General features: G+C 43.0%; 2 protein-coding genes across 2 annotated transcripts in view; both read left to right on the forward strand.

Moving 5' to 3' along the window:
* Positions 1 to 1,452: 1,452 nt before the first annotated feature.
* On the forward strand, positions 1,453 to 13,887 carry b4galt3 (UDP-Gal:betaGlcNAc beta 1,4- galactosyltransferase, polypeptide 3; the record flags this gene model as incomplete). The annotated part of the gene is given in 7 exon segments (XM_080732610.1): positions 1,453 to 1,744; positions 2,813 to 3,048; positions 5,138 to 5,328; positions 6,003 to 6,125; positions 12,579 to 12,683; positions 13,618 to 13,765; positions 13,768 to 13,887. Coding segments are annotated over 7 exon segments (1,215 nt in total).
* Positions 13,888 to 13,936: 49 nt separating this feature from the next.
* The window catches only part of LOC308290701 (V-type proton ATPase subunit S1-like), a gene marked incomplete at both ends in the record, with an annotated part of 53,717 nt that continues 47,117 nt past the window's right edge, over positions 13,937 to 20,536 (forward strand). Inside the window, one exon of the mRNA XM_080732611.1 lies at positions 13,937 to 14,052. Coding sequence (XP_080588737.1) covers positions 13,937 to 14,052 — 116 coding nt within the window. The remainder of the gene's footprint in view (positions 14,053 to 20,536) is intronic.

Genomic DNA, 20,536 nt, shown 5'->3' on the forward strand with positions numbered 1-20,536 from the left:
AAATACCTCATTAAGATTTTTTTTTTTAATCAAATGAGGGTTCCGTGGCGTACTGCCTCAAATCAAATTGGTGGTCAAATATTTCTGTGGGGGTGTGTGTGGTAAATGTAGTGTCTGTGGGGTGCAAACCAAAACTAAACTGAAGAGAACCAAATGCTGCTGCCATCAGTGGGAAGAGAGAGAGAGAGACAGAGTGACCAGCTGGGATCTTTTTAAAGGGAGGACATGGGACCTCCACCCAGGTGATCCCAATCCCACCTGATTGGAACCCCAATGTCCAGCCTGCACAGCCTGACAGACATGACAGACAGACAGACAGACAGACAGACAGACAGGGGGAACCAATAAACATTTACCCTACGTTTTAACAGCGGACAACTGCCGGCGACTCTGGGCGATGTTGTTCAAAAATTTGATTATTTTCATGTTTTTGGGGCAACATTTTCCAGTTTCCACTATCACCTCATCGCCTGATATTGCCCATATAGTTGCCGGGTCCCATTGACAAATAACCCACTTCCGGAAAATACAGCCCGCTGTTGCCCGCAGTTAAAACGAGGGTCTTGTTAATCAAATGAAGTGACAAATGAAACCGACAGGGGGAAAACACAACACAGGCCCTGACAGGCCAGGCCAAGGTGCTGTGAGAACAGGTTGCCAAGACCGTCGGTGTTCATTGCGTCAGAGTCAAACAGGACAACTTCAAGCTTGCCTTCATTCAGCTTTATAAAGTGTTGTGCCATCCGTAACTTGATGCCCTCAAAGACATTTCATGAGCCCTACAGCTTAGACAGGACAGTTTGTTTGGTTTAAGGCTTCATCGTCCAATCACTCTTCAGGCATTTGTTTTGACTATTATTATGTTTTTATGGTTCCATTTCCACATCTTGCTGACATAACTTGATCTCATCCAGTCCTCAAGTAATACTGTACTCTGCAAAGCCAGCAATCAAACCATTCATTATATGTGTAATAATAACTACTATGTGTCGGCACGTGCCGACATCATTGATGATTGGCCGAATAAAAGACGTGCTGTGATTGGCCGGAAAAGAACAAAAGACAATCTGTGATTGGCCAAATAAAAGGCTCGAGTCTATGTGGCATGCGCCTGGACCAGCAGGCACCCCAGCCTCAGGTCTTTCAGAATTAGTTATTATAAGTCGCTCTGGTCAAGTTAATTGTGGTCTTTCTGCTGTTCGTTCACACAGTGTCTTGTGTGTGTGTGTGTGTTTTAGGAAGTGATGGCAGTGCTGACCGAGCTACATCGCTACTACTTCCCTTTCCTACAGATGAAGGGGCCTGTCCTCCTCCACCCCTGAACCTCCACACGGCACCACCACCACCTTACCCACCCCTTCCTCCTCCACACCCCCCCCCCCCCCACCTCTCTCTCTCTCCTGCTCTTTTCATCCGTCTCTTGTCTGTGCCTCTGGCCCCTCCTCCCCCCTCATGGCGTTGAACCTGTGTGGCCGCTCGCTGGACTCTCCGTGCACGCTGGCGCTGCTGGTGGGCTTCCAGTTTGCCTTCGTGCTCTACTTCTCGCTGGGGGGCTTCCGGGGCCTGGTGTCCGTGCTGGTCCGCACCGCCGAGCCCCAGTTCGACTACACGCGGCCGCACGACGTCTACACCAACCTCAGCCAGCTGGGGGCGCTGCTGCCGCCGCCTGCGCGCAACGCCGGCACCGGACCGCCTGGCAGCGGACCACCGCTGAGGCTCTGCCAGATCCCCTCGCCACTGCTGGGTGAGAGAGACAGTGTTCATTAGGCCTGTGCAAAAAAATCGATTCACTATATTATCGTGATGTTAATGCTGGCGATTCAATTAATCGATTTTCAAAGTTCAGAATCGATTTTCCCGATTTTATTTATTTATTAAAAAAAAAAAAAAAAAAAAAAAAAAAAGGTGAAATTCACCTGAAGGTGAATTTGGTGAAATAACCACTTTCAGTCAGAGTAAGTACAGGTCCTAAAGGAACAGTTTTAGGTCATGAGGATGTCATGTTATGGCTAAAGCTAGCACAGTGCTGTAGGCCTGCAGCACAGCGATCTTTTTTAATGTTTTTATGACTGTTGTGTTCTGTGTTTTCTGGCATCTTGACCAGGAACATGTTGTTGTAATGTTGTACCACTGGCACTTTGGCTGAAATAAATGTCAGAAAGATTGACTGACTTTATTTGGCTGCATTGATTTGAAGTATATGATTCAACTTTTAATGATTTATATTGTTTAGAATTGTTTTAAAATGTTTCAATATAAAAAAGCTGTAATTTTTGGGGAAAAATCGCAATAATCGTGATTCGAATCGCAAATCGCAGGAAAACGCAATAATCGTGATATAATCGAATCGTCACCCTATGAATCAAAATCGAATCGAATCGGGAAAAAATGAATCGTCACAGGCCTAGTGTTCATTTCGTTTACTAAAACTACCTCTTTTCACAAATAATAATGAATAGAGCACTGGTTCCCAAACATTGGGAACATTTTGGGTTGCGGACACTTTTGTATGGGTCCCTTAATTATGTTTCCTACATTTTGGCAACTCAAAACATTTACAAAAAAACATTCAAAACTAAGATTTTTATTTAAAAAAAAAGAAAAGAAACTATATCGTGATTTTTGAAAATAGCTGATCTACAACCTCACAACGTCCCAGGCAAAGGTCTAATTTCTCTTCTGGGTCTCGAGCTGAAAAGTTTGGGAACCACTGGTATAGAGGGTATGCTCTGCTCATGCATAAAGTGAATGGCAAATCGAGTGGCAAAGTGAGCGGACCCCTGATTTAAATGATTCCATTTCCCTCCTCCAGTGGGTCCTGTGTCGGTCCACCTGTCCTCTCCTTTGTCTCTGGAGGAGATCAGACAGAGGAACCCCCTGGTGACGGCAGGAGGCCACTACAGCCCGCCGGACTGCGAGCCCCGCCACCACACGGCCATCGTGGTGCCGTACCGCAACCGGCAGACGCACCTCCGCGCCCTCCTCTACCACCTCCACCCCTTCCTGCAGAGGCAGCAGATCCACTACAGCATCTACATTGTGCAGCAGGTGTGTGTGTGTGTGTGTGTGTGTGTGTGTGTGTGTGTGTGTGTGTGTGTGTGTGTGTGTGTAAATAAATATAAATAAATATCAGTTTGGGGGTCCTTCACATGAAAAGGTTTGAGAACCACTGACATAGTAGTCTCTCAAGAACAGACTAACTGAGCTCCAGTTAAGTGAAAAGGACCTTTTCTTTGACGATGGCTGGCCAGGTTGCTGACATAGAAAAATCTTAGAAGGATTCAAAAGGCACTTATAGAATCGTGTCAAAATTCTAATTTTCAAGATTAAAAAAAAAATAGCAGATCTACAAGCTTGCAGCGCGGCACTCGGTGCCACGCTGTGAGCTTGTATATCTGCTATTTTTCAATAGTTAAAGCATAAAATAATGATACACAATAATGTGTACCCGTTCTAAATGGGTATTAAGGCTTGAATTCATGGCTACTTTTTTGTTTTTGTCGCATTCCTATCCAATAATTGGATGACCGACAGCGGTTCCCTATGGAGACACAAAGGAGACTCTTTTTGTGTCTCTCTAGGGAACCATTGCCGGTTATTTTTGGGGTGAACTGTCCCTTTAAATGTCCTACTTTTTTTGCAGCATTTAAAATGAGATTTGGTTATTTGATTCTTAAATGAAGCGTTTCCAGACGGCTCTTATATAATCTCTGTTTCCTGTAAGTCGTGTAGTCGTGACAAAAGCCTTGTTCAAAAGAAATGAGCTGTTGCTCACGTCCCAAATAGTGCACCCCAGTCACCACTGTGGAGGGCATAAACCTCACCCCTGCGCCCCCTGGAGGTAGGTAGCGGTATAGTGTCTGCTTGGGAATCAGAAGGTTCGCGATTCGATTCCCCCGGCTCCCCTTGAGTTAGTGTCGATTTGAAGTGTCCAAGACACTGAACCTCTAACTGCTCCCGATGAGCAGGTTGCTGTCTTACACAGTTTCCTCTGCCATTAGTCTGAATGTAATCTACGCTTTAAAGCACTTTGGATAAAGGCTATAATATAAATGAACCATTTACCGTTTGCTCCATAGAACAACGGCGTGTGGCTTACCTGACAGAACTGTTCTTCAAACGAATGTGTTGGATTATCCTCAAGCTAACGCAATTTGAAGATTAACATGTTGCGTTATCAGTTAGGCAAGCGACATATCGAGTGATGAGAGTACTTTAAGCTTTAGAGAAGAACGGTTTGTGTGATGCTGTAGCTACACCTGTGGTTTTCAACCAGTGGTCCGGGGACCACCAGTGGTCCGGGGACCACCTGTGGTCCTTGAGAGTGTTCCAGGTGGTCCCCAGCTAAATGGTGGAGAGTTGGTAACCAAATGGACCCAAATGTAAACATCTGCATTACTTAATTTACAAGAAATCTTCACAACATTATGTGAAGAATTTATATTTTGATCAACATTTGCCTGTTATCTCTCCTATGGTACCAACATCAATACAGCATGGAATTGTGAACAGAATCTTATCCAACGATAACAAAAATCTATGTTTTGAGTCTAATGCCTCATTCACACTACAGATATATAGTTGAACGTTTTGCTTGGTAATTCAATGTAATCTCAATGGAAACCAGCTTTAAAGATGCAGGAGATGCTCAGAACAAAGCTTTGAAAGCTTTAAAGCTGGTTTCCATTGAGATTACATTGAATTACCAAGCTAAACGTTCAACTATATATCTGTAGTGTGAATGAGGCATAAGAGCCTACATCTCATCAAATGGTGGTCTGTGGCTCAAATGCAGAATAAATAATGGACCTTGATGTGATAAAGGTTGAAAACCACTGCTGTACACCAGGGGTGGGCAACTTTGATGATGGAGAAGGGCCACAATATTTTCACACTCACTCCAGGCCACAAAGCATTATACAGTACAGCCGATCTACAAGCTCAAAACACTGTGACTGCTATTTTTGCTATTTTTGAATCAATAATATATCAGCATTCTGGTATTAACCTGCGGGCCGGTGAGGGCTGCATGTGGCCCCCGGGCCTTCAGTTACCCATGTATGCTGTACACTACAGTGTATACCATGATCCTGCGCGACTGTGTGTAACCACCACCTCCCTCTGACTCTTCCTACAGTGGGGCAACAGCACTTTTAACCGGGCCAAGCTGCTGAACGTTGGGGTGCGAGAAGCCCTGCGAGACGAGGACTGGAGCTGCATCTTCCTTCATGACGTCGACCTGCTGCCAGAGAACGACCACAACACCTACACCTGCCACAAGCAGTTCCCCACACATCTGTCTGTGGCCATGGACAAGTTCAGATACAGGTAGAGTGTGTGAGACTGTGTGTGTGTGTGTGTGTGTGTGTGTGTGTGTGTCTGGAGGAATATGGAATTATTTTCCGATACCCGAGCAGCACCGAGAGATGTCGAACCATACCTGTACAAAACCTGCGGTCCCGAAATGACCGAATGACAACCTTATTATTAAGAGTTGTATTGCATGTAAACCAGTAAGACGCCTAAGGGCGAAAAGCACCATGTCTTGGCCATCTGGCCAGTGATGATTTATATCGGACCAGTTACCCATATATGGAGACCCCTGGTATCCCATAGATATTCACAGATATGGGCTTGATGACATCAGGGATCTCCATATATGGGCGTAAAAGGGATTTGGTTCCCCTGGCATCACAAGGATCTCCATATCTCCATATGTGGGCATAAAAGGGATTTGGTTCCCCTGGCATCACAGTGATGTCCCTGCTGGTTCCGACCCGGTTCAGAAGTCACTTCTTGTGAATGGACCTGGCTCGGTACCGGGTCGGATCCCGGGTCATTTCGGGGCTCGGGCCTCCCCGAAGACCTCCAGTGTGAATGGGTGAATGTAATGAACAATCATTGTAGCTTGCCAAGCCGCTATATAAATGCACTATTTACCATTTATTTACCATTTTTGGAGACATAGCAGGTATCGATGTGCATTCTGTGGGCTGTTCCAGGTTGCCGTACCCGCAGTATTTCGGGGGGGTGTCCGCAGTGACCCCAGAGCAGTACATGAAGATGAACGGCTTTCCCAACCACTACTGGGGCTGGGGCGGCGAGGACGACGACATCGCCGCTCGGTAAGGAGCCAGGGGGGCGGGGTAGGGCGGGGGAGCCGCCGGGACGCTACCCGGTGCTAGGGATGGGACGATATGAACATTTCATATCACGATTATTGTGACCAATGAAATCGCGATTTGCGATATTATCGCGATAATCAAAATATCTCCAACATCCATTATGCTGGGGCGGAACATTTGAGCTTGTAGATCGGCTATTTTTTGGCAAAGAGAGTGAAAAAAAAAGACTGTATCAAGTACTTATAACTATGTTTTACCAATAGAGGGTTTAAATGGACCGGATATGCAGCTCGGCAAATAAAAGGTGAATTGATCCCAGTGCATGACTGAGGACGATTTCACGATAAATGTAATCTCCACGATATGATTATCACGATAATATCACTTATCATCCCATCCCTACCCTGTGCATGTCCATACTATAAAAAATGCAACTCTTCGTGGTGACTGCGAGACATGCATGAGTACAGCAGCAGGCAGGAGGAAGCATGATGGTTGGTGCCTTGGTTCTTGTTTTTTTCTTTCAGTTGTAGTACTGATGACAAGCTACAGCCCACAAGAAGGCTGAGTTGGACAGTCCATCCCCGCCCACACCTAAAATATATCGTCACCCTCACAATTGACAATTTAGGCATTTAGTAGATGCTTTTAATCTAGAGCGATTTAAAGCGACAGTTTTCTTTGCTACTGTATGTTAGCAGTGCTCAAACTTCTTCATGTCAAGGACCCCCAAAATGGCTGTGGACCTCCTTGTCAAAATATTATGTTCCAGGGACCCCCCAGAAGCAAAGATTTGAGTAAAAAAATATATACAGTATATATATTCAAAGATCTGCACAGACTTTCATGATAGAAATATAGCAGATCAGATCTACAAGCTTGCAGCGTGGCACAGAGTAATGCGTTGTGAGCTTGTATATCAGCCAAAGTCTAAAAAAAGTGAGTTTTGCAGAAGTGAGTGACTATCTGTTCTGTTATTGGAAATGAGTGCAGTGGACCGTCTCCTTGGGCTATGGGATGGAAACTAAACTACGCTGTCTGGGAGATGGGATCCAAATAAAGCTGAGCCCTGTTCTTCAAAGGGATGATTTAGAGCAGACAAAAGCCTTTGATCTGCTCATATCCGACTGATGTAAACAACAACGCAATGCCTGCTTGTGTGTCTGAGAGTGAAAGTGTCCCACTTAATTAAACTGGAAGAGATTCTGAAGTGCATTTATATATCTGACTAACAGTGATCAAAAGCTTCTGAAGCAACAAATTAAATAATGGTTTGATCGTTTTAGTTTTTTTTACACAATCATGCTGTTTGTTGTGCATGGGTGTGGAAGGAGAATGCTTGTGAAACAGCTGAAATCATAAGCACATAAGAGAGAAGAAATACAGCATCCGTCCGATATACCATGGGTCTTCAACAGGGGGTCCGGGACCCCTGGGGGGTCCTCAGAGTTACTACAGGGGGTCCTCCAAATCTTTGTGTGATAGAAACTTTTTTCCTCCTTTTTTATATTAACCACTTAAACCCCTATAGCGTCCATATTTGGCAGATCTGCGTTGTGAGCTTGTAGATCGGCTATTTTCGGCAAAGAGGTTTGGTGTAGAGGGGAAAAAGAGCAGACTAAGTACAGACTGAAATGCCAAGTACAGTATTGACGGTTCAAGTGGTTAAATATCTGAAAACACAAATTGACATGAATCCAAAATACACTGATGATTGTGCTGTCAAACAATGAAACTATATGGAGTCTATGAACAGGTTGTGAGGGTCCCTGCTTCATCCTTGGCCTGAAAACATTGAAGACCCCTGCAATATACAACATGACATCTGCAGGACAGAGGAAGTGAAGAGGCAGGAACTTTAGTATTGTAATGTGTATTGGAATCAGTCCAACCTGCTTTTTTCCTTGCCTCCTCACTCTGACAAGCGGGTCTAAGTGCCGCAATTTGACCATGCTGGCCTCATGATGCAATTTGTTGGTCCTGTTTGTGCCAGATTATATTTTTCTGCCATAGTGTGTTTTCTTCAGAACACACTTTTTGCTGCTACTCCTACAAAGCCGCACAAATCGGTATAAACATTACCTCTGGGGTCATGTGATCAAGATGTATAAGTTTGATTCTTTAGATCCCGTTCCAAGTGGCTATCATGACCACGGTTTAGTGGGCCCTGGCTAGGCAACCCGGCCTGGCGGAGACCTGTGCTCAGAGGAGCACACTTTACTAGTTTAACCTTATCTACCCAGGGGAGGTTCGCTGAGCGCAGATGCTCTTTTTCAGCAGTTGTTATAAAAGCTATGTACAAATAGATCCTTTTCACAGCAGCCATATTGGCATGAAATAGTAGTGTAATGTTACTTCTTTCAACTGGTGTATCCAAGGTTGCTCTCTCTTCCATTCAGGTCGTGATGCTGCTAATGTGCACATTGGCTCACTGGTCTCTGCTACATTAATGGAACAAAGACTTCATTGGTGTCATTGATAGCACCTGTGAAGTGAAGCACGTAACATTACACTGCTATATCATGCCAATATGGCAGCTGTGAAAAGTGTCAGTTGCACATGGGGGAGGGGTCTTAACCTCGTCTTTGTGCAGCCTGGCAGGCTGAAGAGTCTCAATGGTTCTAGATGTCAGGTCCGGGGAAACACCAGCGGTCCAAATGGGGCCCTTAACTCTTGAGAGCGTACAAGTGCACTGTTATTGGTACATTTGGTTCAATTTGTACACTGTCAGAGTTATATTAAACATTCAGGAGTTTAGATTGTGTTCCCAGAGATTATTATTATTATTTTTCTTTTTATCAATGAGGTCCGTGGGCTAATACTGTGTTTCTCAACCACTGGTCCGTGGACCACCAGTGGTCCTTGAGGGGGTTTCTAGGTGGTCCCCACCTAAATGATGGAGAGTTGGTAACCAAATGGACCCTCATAGATCTTTAACTCTTGAGAGTGTATGGTTTCATTTTACGCTCTCAAGAGTTACATTATTGTTAAACATCTGCTTTACTTAATTTACAAGAAGTCCTCACAATTAGAGAAAGTAGAAGAATTGTTATTTTTTATCAACGTTTTGCCTGTCAGCTCTCCCATGGTAACACATCAAATACAGCATGGAATTGTGGACATTCACTATCAAGAAACCACACCTTCTGCTCGAGTTAAACAGACTTTATTATATAAAGTGAGAAGTGAATGTGCATGCGTGTGTGTGTGCGTGTGAGTGCGTGGATGAGGAGCCCGTGGCAGGGCGAGACTCAGGGTGGGGGAGCAGTCTTAGGAGCTGACGACCACGGGTTGCTCAGCTCGGGAGCGGCAGGTCGCTTCGGCTCCAAACGCTGCCCCACCTCGGGACTCCTAGAGGATGGAGAAAAATAAAATGTTAGTAGAGAAAACGGATTGGAAAATTAAACATTAGTATTAGTATTGAGGTATGAGGTGATTGGGGAGGGGGGAGGGATTTTTGGCTTCTACGTAGCAGAAACAAACAGGTGAGTGAATCGAAACGGGGGTGTATTTATACTGTGACGTTAACGTGCAGATTGGCTGAGAGATAAGGCCAGGTGAGTATGATAAGATAGGGAACGTGAGTGGCTAAGGTGAGCGAAGGGTGGTCTCCACTACTGAACTTACGTTGCATGCAACTTACATAAATCTTATCCAACAACAACAAAATATTCTAAGTCTTGGGTCTGAGAAGCTAAATCTCATCAAATGGTGGTCCGTGGCTCAAATGCCAAATACAAAATAGACCATGATGTGAAAAAGGTTGAAAACCACTGGCCTATATGCAATTATGCATAGTCAAACTGGGGGTCTTTGAAGTGAAAGGGTTGAGAATCACAGGTATAAAAAGTAAAAGTGTACTCTGTCAAGAAGAAGGTGTGGGGGTTAAAGTTATCAGTCCTGGGGACTGATTTCAGTCTTGAGGGTTCCATAGGGGCTATTTCTGAGATCAGTGCAGATCAGCTAAAAAAAGAAAAAAATAAAAAAAAATAAGGGTGAGGTGTAGCTTAAGATTTTAATTGGCCAGACTAGCAATAGAATACAACAGAACTTCAGAAGATACTTCTATAAAATGAAGCATGGATTGTCACACACACATTAAGTGAAGGCAGTTCAGAACTTCAGGGAAGCCCAAATATTGGTGTGCGCTGCGCGGGGACATGGTCTGAAAATATATATTTTTTGGCTTTAACCCTTGAGAAGGTGACATGTTTGATGTGGGTGGGGCTGGAGGTCTTTCTGCAGGCAGCAGCCATTAGCTTATTTTTGCAATCTTTTGCTTTCTGTTTTCATCACACTGTAATATATTCTCCCATTTCCCATTTCAGCTTTCCATTTCCCCCCTCGATACTAGACCTGTCACAATTATTATGTAATCGCCCAATCACAATTATTTGAGATTATCGCAGTTATTTAGCATAATCTTCATAATTATTTCCATTAAAAATGTTCATATTATTTTCAAACATTTTCAAAAACGGTGGAAATGGCAGATCCACAAGCTCACAACACGTCACATTGCGGCATGTTGTAGATCGGTTATTTCCACTGAATGTTTTTTTGGAAGTATCAATGCCTGTCATTTCTTTGTACTGTATATTCAAAGTTATTGTGTTACATACTTTCCAGTGTTCAACGACAAAAAACACAATTAAATCGCTAATCGCAATTATTTGCATGACAATTGATCACCATTTAAAATGTGATAATCGTGACAGCCCTACGTGATACATGCTTTTCTGTTCTTAACTTAGTTATGTTTCTGTTTGCTTTGGTTGTTGCAACCTCATCATCTTTCATGCCATCTACCTTTCCACTGTCATTGGACTTTGTCTTCTGAAGTGAGTAACGACAATGTGCTGTTATGTTAGGGCTGGGCAATGTGGATAAAATCAAATATTGCTGAAAATGTGTGACCATATATATCCCTCTTATCGATATTATGACGGCAATATAATCATGCTTGAGTGATTTAAAACTGGGTAAAGAACCACGATATTACGATATGCAAAACCCCAGACAATGATCACAATATCCATATAGCGATATATTGCCCAGCCCTACTGTATGTATGTATGTACATACATGTACTGTATACGTACTGTAGGCATGTATACTGTACAGCTACAGTATGTAGATATGTATGTATGTTTGTACTGTGTGTAGGTAGATAGGTAGGTAGGTAGGTAGGTAGGTAGGCAGGCAGGCAGGCAGGTAGTACTAGGGAGGGAGGCAGGTAGGTACAGTAGGTATTTATGGAGTATTGTTCTCAGTCGCCACGACTCATTCCAGTCATTTGGATTCCATAGAAGCCAGCATGCATTCAGAGCTTGTAGATAGTTATTTTAAATAAGCATTTGCAGCAAACCATATAATGTTAATTGTCTCAGATATGTCATACTTTGCTGTATAAAAGCAAAGGTTAAAGCATCTGTGACTTCCTCAACTGGTTGACAGTATGAACAGCAGGAACAGTATTACTAAAACGTATAATGTTACATAGTGTGTTTATTGTTTAGGAAACAGTGCTATTGTGTGTGGTCTCCTTTCACATTGTTTCCCAAATCGCACATTAGAACTTGGTCATAATAACGTTGTCAGTTGTGAGAATGTATTTCGCTTTAATCTGTGTGCTTTAAACTGTATGTAGTACTAGTTCTACACTGCAGAGACTGAGCTGGGCTGCGTACGGTTGGATCTTAAAGGGCCAGTTCACCTCTGGCAACCAGATCTTATTTTATTGTTGTTTGGGACACGATCAACACAATCCTGAGTTATTTTTTCTGTTCAATCAGTGTTTTGAGATATTTTAGTATTTCAGCATGAATGATGATGCATTTTGCATCATATGATGCAGCATGATGACTCATATGATGCAAAAGGCATCATCATTCATGCTGAAAACACTAATAAATAGTGTGTATGCAGGTCTGTCCTGATGCATCACAAACATGCACATTTTAACCTCACACAACCTGGCCAAGCTGTTTTGGGCATGCCATTATAGGCAAAAATGCTCAGTTTGAAGATTTTTCCCAAATTCCCAAACTATTGAAAATAGCACAAGCTCACAACGTGTCATGATGAGGTGTTGTGAGCTTGTAGATGTGCTATTTTTGTAATACGTCTAAAGATGAAGTACAGTATTAGGGCTTAGGTAATCAGAGTCATCAATCAAACAGGACTATTGCACAAACTGTTGCTATGGCTCACTCTGTCAAGCTCTTCTCGCCCCCTTGCTTTATTTTGTCTCAGTGAAGTAGAGTCGTACTCGTAGCCTGTCCTTTGCTTTGTGTAGCTGGAAATCCATCTAGTATTAGAATAATTACACAAAATGCATTTGATCCACTTCATGGCTGTTAATATTTTCTTGACTTCCTATTGAGTATTGTGTTCTACTGTTATGGACTGGTTCCCAATAATGCACTCATAACTGTGTTCTGTGTTGCTCAGGGTGCGTCTGTCTGGCATGAAGATAGTGCGCCCCCCTGTGGCCATTGGCCATTATAAAATGATCAAACATAAAGGAGACAGAGGCAACGAGCAGAACCCACACAGGTGAACACGCACGCACACAAACGCCCACGCACGCACGCACGCACACACGCACACACACGTTGGTATTACTGTACTTGTGAGGACATTGAATGTTTAGGAAGGCAATAAAAAAATGCAAATTTGAAAAATAGATTTCTTTCTCCAAGTTGTACTCACATGCACACCGGGAATAGACGATTCACCAGCTGACATTGTCTCACAGCGTTATCTTCTGTGTGCAAAGAAGAATATTTTTAAATTGTGTTTTTTAGCCAATAAACAAAAATGTGTCTTGTGAGCACCAGAAATAATTACCTCACAATCAATGTCTATTTCTCATATTCTGAGAGGCAAGTAAAGAACTACAAGTACACACACACACACACACACACACACACACACACACACACACACACACACACACACACACACACTAGGGATGGACGATAAGTTATATTATCGTTTATCGTGATAAAAAACACTCACGATAATCGTATTGTGGAGATTTAATGTATTGTGATATCATCCTCCGTCATGCAGTGGGATGAATTCATCCCACTGCAATTTATTTGCCGAGCTGCATATCCGGTACCACTTAAACCCTCTATAATTGGTAAAAGGTACTTATAATATACGTACGTACTTGATACAGTCTGTTTTTCACTCTCTATCAAATGTCTTTGCCAAAAAATAGCCGATCTACAAGCTCACACCGCTTGTAGATCTGCTATTCTTAGGCAACTGTTCTGCCCCAGGATATAATGGATCTTGATTATCGTGATAATATCGTAAATCGCGATTTCTTTTGTCACAATAATCGTGATTATATGACATTTTCATATCGTCCCATCCCAAACACACACACACACACACACACACACACACACACACACACACACACACACTCAAACTCACAACGTCCCTCCGTCCGTCCGTTCTCTCCCATTCCCCACAGGTTCGACCTCCTGAAGAGGACGCGTCTCAACTGGCGCTCGGACGGCTTCAACTCGCTGACGTACGAGCTGCTGTCCAAGGAGCTGCAGCCGCTCTACACCAACCTGACGGTGGACATCGGGGACGACCCCCACCTGCCCCAGAGGAAGCTGCACCACCCCGCCCCGCCGGCGCTCCACCACGGAGCAGCAGCCCCCTCCTCCCCACCACCTGCTGCCCTGAAACACAGCAGCAGGGCGGGAGGAGGAGGAGGTGGCGCGGGCGGAGTTAAGGAAACGCCAAAGGACAAGGAAGTATCCGCGCCGGCGGCAAACGTGAGTATGGCCAGTTCGCCGCTAGTCCGCGAAAGCGTCCTCCGACAACGTCCTCCTCCGCCTCCTGCCGCCACGTCTAGGAGATCGAATCGGACGGCGGTGGAGAAGCCGGGCGTGGTCAAGTAGGAACGAGACGACGTTGAAAAACTTAAACGATTGAACTATAGCTTTTGCATCTCGTTCCGGTGCAACTAGTGGGGTTTTTACCCTCTCTGTTTCAGCATAGTATGGGGAATTCAAAATGGTGGTGGACGGGTGGTAAATAGCGCAGGGAAACTCAAGCCTTTTCATTTCAAAGGCCCACCGGGTTGATATTCGTGAGGCCACAGACCCACGTTTGATATATATTTTAAAAAATGTATTAACTATGGTTTCCCCCGAACTACACTGTAAAATCCTCAGTGCTGATTTAACTCTTAAGATTGTGCAAGTGGAACCAAATGGACCACATTTTGTGTGCACTCTCAAGGGTCCATTTGGAACCCCCTGGTCACGTCTGAGAACCGACGGCGTAGCGGTGTTCCTGCTGCTTGCTAACTTAGAGAAGCGCTATAAAGGTTTTATGTAGGTTAAGGACGAGCGGTCGAAGAGGAGGCCACTTTAGCCCACAAGGAATGCATCCACGGACACCTGCTGATATATACAGTAACTGTTCTGGAGTGGCGGTCGATCCACTGGATGTCACTGTCGTTCTGGTGGCGTTGGGACAGGACTCGGGCATCTCTGTACAGGGCATACCGTAACACATTATTTTTCTCCCATAGAGATTTTTGAAAATATTTATATGAATTATTTTAGCCCTGGAACCAAGCCACCCAGGTGAATCATGGCCATAAAACGTTTGATTCCCTGTCAAAACGATATTTGAATGTTTAATGATATTACTATAATACTATATTGAATAAATATACTTTTTTTAAAAGATATATATTTTGGACACAATCAAATGCTTTATGGTAATGATTCACCAGGAACGTGGTTTCAGGTTTAAAATAAACAATTTGTATAAATATTTTCTGAAATCTCAATTGGGGGGGATGAACTGGGTTTTCTATCTGTGGCACAACAAAATGGCCACCACTGTCATGCCCTATTTGGACCGTGAGCAAGTACGGTGACACAGACTGGTCATTATCCGTTGTACCGCTCCGAAACTCTCGATGGGTAAACTACCTACAGCACATGAATCTGTGCTGTTTTCCAGACATGTTGTGAAGGCGCTGCCCTCAGCCAACGCACTCCCAGATAAACTACTACTACTACTAGTACTGCTGCTGCTGCTGCCTGTCCACCGCAACGTGCAGTGGACGGGTCATCTCTGTGCCTTCTCTCTTCTAATGTGCGTTTTATAGACTGCGACGGTGGCTTTTAGACGTAGATCTGGGAATAGTTTCGCTTGGTCTCTCGCGACAGTTACGTAAAGGTAGTGTAAGTGATATTTTTGGTTAAAAGAAACATTCTTTTATGGTTAAAAAGTTATAGTAACCCTATAGAGTATTTGTTCAGTAACAGGCATCCCAAGTGGGACCCATATGGATCCCGCGGACATTGCCCACTTGGGGCCCATGCAGTTAGCCCACCTTGTACCCATATGGGACCCATGTGGGCGTGCTGGCTGGGTCCCAAATCTCTCCATATCTTTAATAAACAGAAAATATATTTTTTTCGAATGGGTTTGCAGTTTCATCCAATCAGGATAGAGAACCCATTGTTGTGATTTTGTTTGCGTTATCACTTCCAATTTCACTCGTTTGTTCAGTCTCCTGTATGAGTAAATCTCTCTGAATTGAAATATACAGCTATTTAACATGTATTCTAAAAAGAAAATCACTTACTGCACCTTTTCATGTTAGAACAAAGAGAAACCAAAGCCGATTCCACATTGAAGAACAAACAAAAACGATTCGTCCTCTGGACCGCCGTTCTATATTTGCACGCATCGCCCAGCGTCGACCAACTCCATACGTATCGGACATTATCTAGAGTTTTATATTTCTATAGAGGGATTTTGTTTTATTTGTTTTACCGGTTTTGTTCGAACCGGTCCTTTCATTCCTGTCCTGTGCCTCTCTCTCTCTCTCTCTCTGACTTTTAATTTCTAGACAATCAAACCATATGAGAACTGAACTGTGTTTCCAAGCAAACCTAACGTGTGTACCTGTGTACGTGTGTGTGTGTGTGTGTGTGTGTGTGTGTGTGTGTGCGTGTGCGTGTGCGTGTGCGTGTGCGCGTGCGTGTGCGCGTGCGCGTGCGTGTGCGTGTGCGTGCACTTGTATTACTACTGTATACTTACGAGGGCCAAATCTCCCCACAGGTTTTAGAAATTTGAGGAATAGACATACAGTAGTGAGGACTATAGTTGTCCTAGTCCTAGAAATGGTTGTTTTATGATTGAAACATAATTATTTGGGTTGTTAGGCTTATAATTAGTAAAATATTCAGGTTAAGGTTAGGATTAGGCGTTTTAGAAGTATAGGTTTACGGGTTGGGATTGTACAATGTACATGCTTGACGCTTCTCACCGGTGTTGCGCGTAGAAAATAGCCGATCTCCAAGCTCCACAGCGTGGGCGTCAAGCGTGCGTCTTTTCAAAAAGAATAATGTTAAAGAAAAATTGAAAATATAAAGCCTTGGGTTAAAAAAACAACAACCCACGGAACTGGCTGAGGGAAATTATTTGTTTTCCATACCATACAAGCTCACAACATGTCACAGTGTGACGTATTGTGAGCTTGTACAGTAGATCAGCTATTTTCTGTTATCAGTCATTTTAAGATTAAACGTGTTTTTGAAGTGATCAAACTAGCATGAATGGTCTCAGAAATGTCATAATTATGCAAAGGCTAATGAAATCTGTGATTTCTTCAGCTGGTTGTGGTTTTACGCGGAACAGCAGCAACATACGCTTAGAACGATAATACCTAAACCTCATCATTAAACTTAAATTTTTGCTTTATTCCATACCAGTAAGACAACCTAATCGGGAGATAAGCGACCGTCAGGTCGCATGTAAAAATCGGCCTGATGGTAGAGCTAAATGGGACAGATCCATGTTGATGACATGACTGTAGACATACTGTGTAGATTTTAGGGCAAAATCTGTAGGAGCAGTGTCCAAAAAAGTGTTTTAAAAAATCAGCCTGATGGTGGCACTAAATGGGACAGATCCACGTTGATGACATGACTCTAGACATACTGTGTACCGCTTGTTTACACCTTTGTAGCTGCAGTTGAAGCCAGCTCAACTTGGAATAGATCATATTCGCCTAGATCATATTCGCCAAGCGGACATGTTTTGCATTGAAAAACTGGGGTGGCAACGGGGTGGCATTTCATTCACTTAATGGAAGATGGCTGCCGTGTAAATATGGAGCAGAGCATTTCTGTCCAATAAAATGGCACATAAACAAAGTAGACATGGCATTTATCACGTTTCAGTCCTAAAATTCCTCACAAGTATACTGTAGTAATACAAACGTGCGTGTGTGTGTGTGTGTGTGTGTGTGTGTGTGTGTGTGTGTGTGTGTGTGTGTGTGTATGTATGTGTATGTGGGGGTTGTCACGACTTATCTTTACGCCTATCTGATACCATAGACTTGGCATGATAATATGTCGACTAGTTTGAATATACACTCGTTCCATGACTAGATGTGTTTTTCTGCTATTATTACTCGTGACTTTTGAGTTTTTAGAAAGACAATATTGCAGACTATTTGCCAGTCGTGTATGATTGAGTTTGTGAAAGTGGCTGTAGTTATGAGTTATGATGACACACTGTTTCTGGCTGTAATGCAACGCAACACAGCTTTTTTTACAGCAGGGCCCAGATCTCTCACAAAAGATAGCTGCTTCGTGCTTAGGGTTGGGATCCGGAACTGGAGGAACTGGTGAGGAACCCGGATCCAACATTGAGGAACCGCAATTGGTTCCATCACATTTTGGAGCTGTTTTCAGGAACTGGGTTTTATCATTTCACGAACCGTTTTTTTTTTGGGGCGGCTGTAGCTGAGTGGTTAGGGAGCCTGCCTGGGGAGCCAGAGCTCCTGGGTGTCGCAGTTACGATTCCCGGTCGATGGGTCCCTGAGTAAGACCCTTAACCCCTAATTGCTCCCCGAGCGCCACATACTGCTGCTCACTGCTCCTAGTTGTTATAGGATGGGTAAAATGAGAGAATACATTTCACGTATGTGCAAATGTATTGTGACAAACAACTCCCCAAGGCGTGGGGCCTATATTATTATGTTATTATCACACTTTCAGCGCTGGTTATGTGGAGTTCATGTCTGCTATACAATACCAGTGGTTCTCAAACGTATCAATTTCATGGACCACCATAACGCTGAGAGTGTACAAATGGAACCGAATGGGATGTCACCGACACGGTGTGGGCTTGTAAATCTGCTGTTTTCACTAGTTCTGGTCCTGGGTCTAATCTCTCTTTTGAGTCTCAACCTTAAAACTTTGGGAACCACTGACCTATAGGAATCGTTAAAGGGAACCGTTAATGAACCAGAATCTTTACAATCCTAAAGGATTCCAACCCTACTCTTCATGCTGTGTTTTCTCCTTCATTAGTCAGAAACTCTACTCTCGATTTTATTGAATATAAAAAAATATATTTTTTTTAATAAAATCGACTTTCATAAATGGCAAGAATGGAACTCACAACGCATTGTATCACGACACCTTGTGAGCGTTTAGAATGTCTGTTTTTGCTATTTTCGTGTGACGATTTGTTCGATATACAAAAAGTAAATAGTAATTGATCAAGAACGTGGATAGGCTATTTGTGGGCCTATGGAACTCATTTGTCAATGAAGGAAAAACGCGCAGAGGAAGCAAGCAGTTTTGTGAGACTTAATTCAGTTGATTTTGGAATGCTTTTGTGTAAGGACATGCATATGGATAAATACTTATGTGTAGATACAGATGTGCCATTTCAAAACTTCACTTGGCAGAACATTGACCTTTTTAGGACCTTCTCTGGCTTCGAAGTTTAAATCTACCTATGAAGGTGGATTATGCTTTTCAATGGGAATGGAGGGTTTCTTGCCATTTGCGGCAAAATACGCTCCATTCTCCATAAAAATTAGAAAGGTAAAACGGGAAGAAACCTGTGGAAAAAATGCATTTGCAGGAAACTTTCAGGAAAAGAGCAGTAAAGCCTGAAGACTTGAAACGGCACATCTGTAGATAGAACATCATCTCTATATGTTGATCTGACAGGCACCTGTAGGACATCCCCAGTGGTGGTACAAGTAAGAATTGTTAAGTAAAAGTAACAAACGTCCTGTACATCAAAATATACTTTAAAGTACCAAATCGGCTATTTTCAAATAGACTTAAGTATATCCACAAGTTCCATGGTCCCATCGTGCATTGCGCAAAAGGTGGGCGACAGTTACGGCGTCGCAGCCAAGCCGAATGTGATCTACAAGCTCACATTGGTCGCATCTGCGACGTGACGTGAGCTTGTATGTCAGCTGTTCTCTACACGCTTACCGGTCCCACACATAATTCTACAGTAAATTCCTGCGGAAACAGGTAGAGAACAGGACTTAATTGGTCAATGTATGTTCTGTAATAATCTAAATATAAAAGTTCACTTTGTAAGTTTGTGCGTTTTTAAATAATTGTAGTGGAGTAAAAAGCAACATTTGCTTCTGAGATGTAGTGGAGTAGAGGTATAGCAACTATTGAAAAATCCATGAAATCTAAAGTAGTCATTGAGTAAATGTACTTACTGTAGTTTACTTTCCCACCACTGGAGGTCACATATCAACCAATGTGGAATGTATTGCGTTGACTCATCATAATCATGATAACATTTCAGAGCAAATATTTTTATGTAAGGGAACGTTTATTGGGGTTTACGTGGCCAATTTCTGTACGGATATCAACACATACTATTATAGGCCACGGAATTTGCTGCTGCTATTTCATTGGTGAAGTAGTTGATTTCATATCAAAAATGCTTGAAAAAAAAAGAGAAAAACATATTGTAATGTTAATTTTGTGTGGTGGTGGGATCATGTGTTTTTAGAGTGTATGGATTATAATAGCAAGTAATGCTAATTTGAATGTAATTGTATTTATTTATTTATTGGATGATTCTAGAGTTAAATGAGTCATTGTTTTTTGGGGTGATTTTTGCGATGCATATTTAATTGTTAGTGGGGCTTCTCTGCATCGTTGCATCTTGTTCCATTTTCGTCGCTGTCGGGTGGAAACCTCATATGTCCGAAACTGTTCATTTCAGGATTCAAATAAAATGAAAAATAGTCGATCTACAAACTCATAACTGCGATGTGACGTGTCACGCGTGAGCTTGTAGATGTGCAATTGTGTGCAATCTTTTGTGAATTATGAAGAAGTAAGGCATTAATTTAAGAATAATTTACAAAAGAAATCTAAATGTGGTGATACGAGGTTTCTGCCAGACAGTATCCATATTAGTTACTCAGACATTGTGCCTCAGTCATGATGACATAATCCTGTTTAGATAGGGAATTCAGGTACAACATTGTAAATTCTACGTCGGTGCCCTCAAGTGGTGAAATAGGGTATAGCACCAGCCACCTAGCTCCCAAGGAGTGAATGAAACGT

This window comes from Nannobrachium achirus (assembly GCF_963921795.1).
Source record: "Nannobrachium achirus genome assembly, chromosome: 9".
Classification (NCBI taxonomy): domain Eukaryota; kingdom Metazoa; phylum Chordata; class Actinopteri; order Myctophiformes; family Myctophidae; genus Nannobrachium; species Nannobrachium achirus.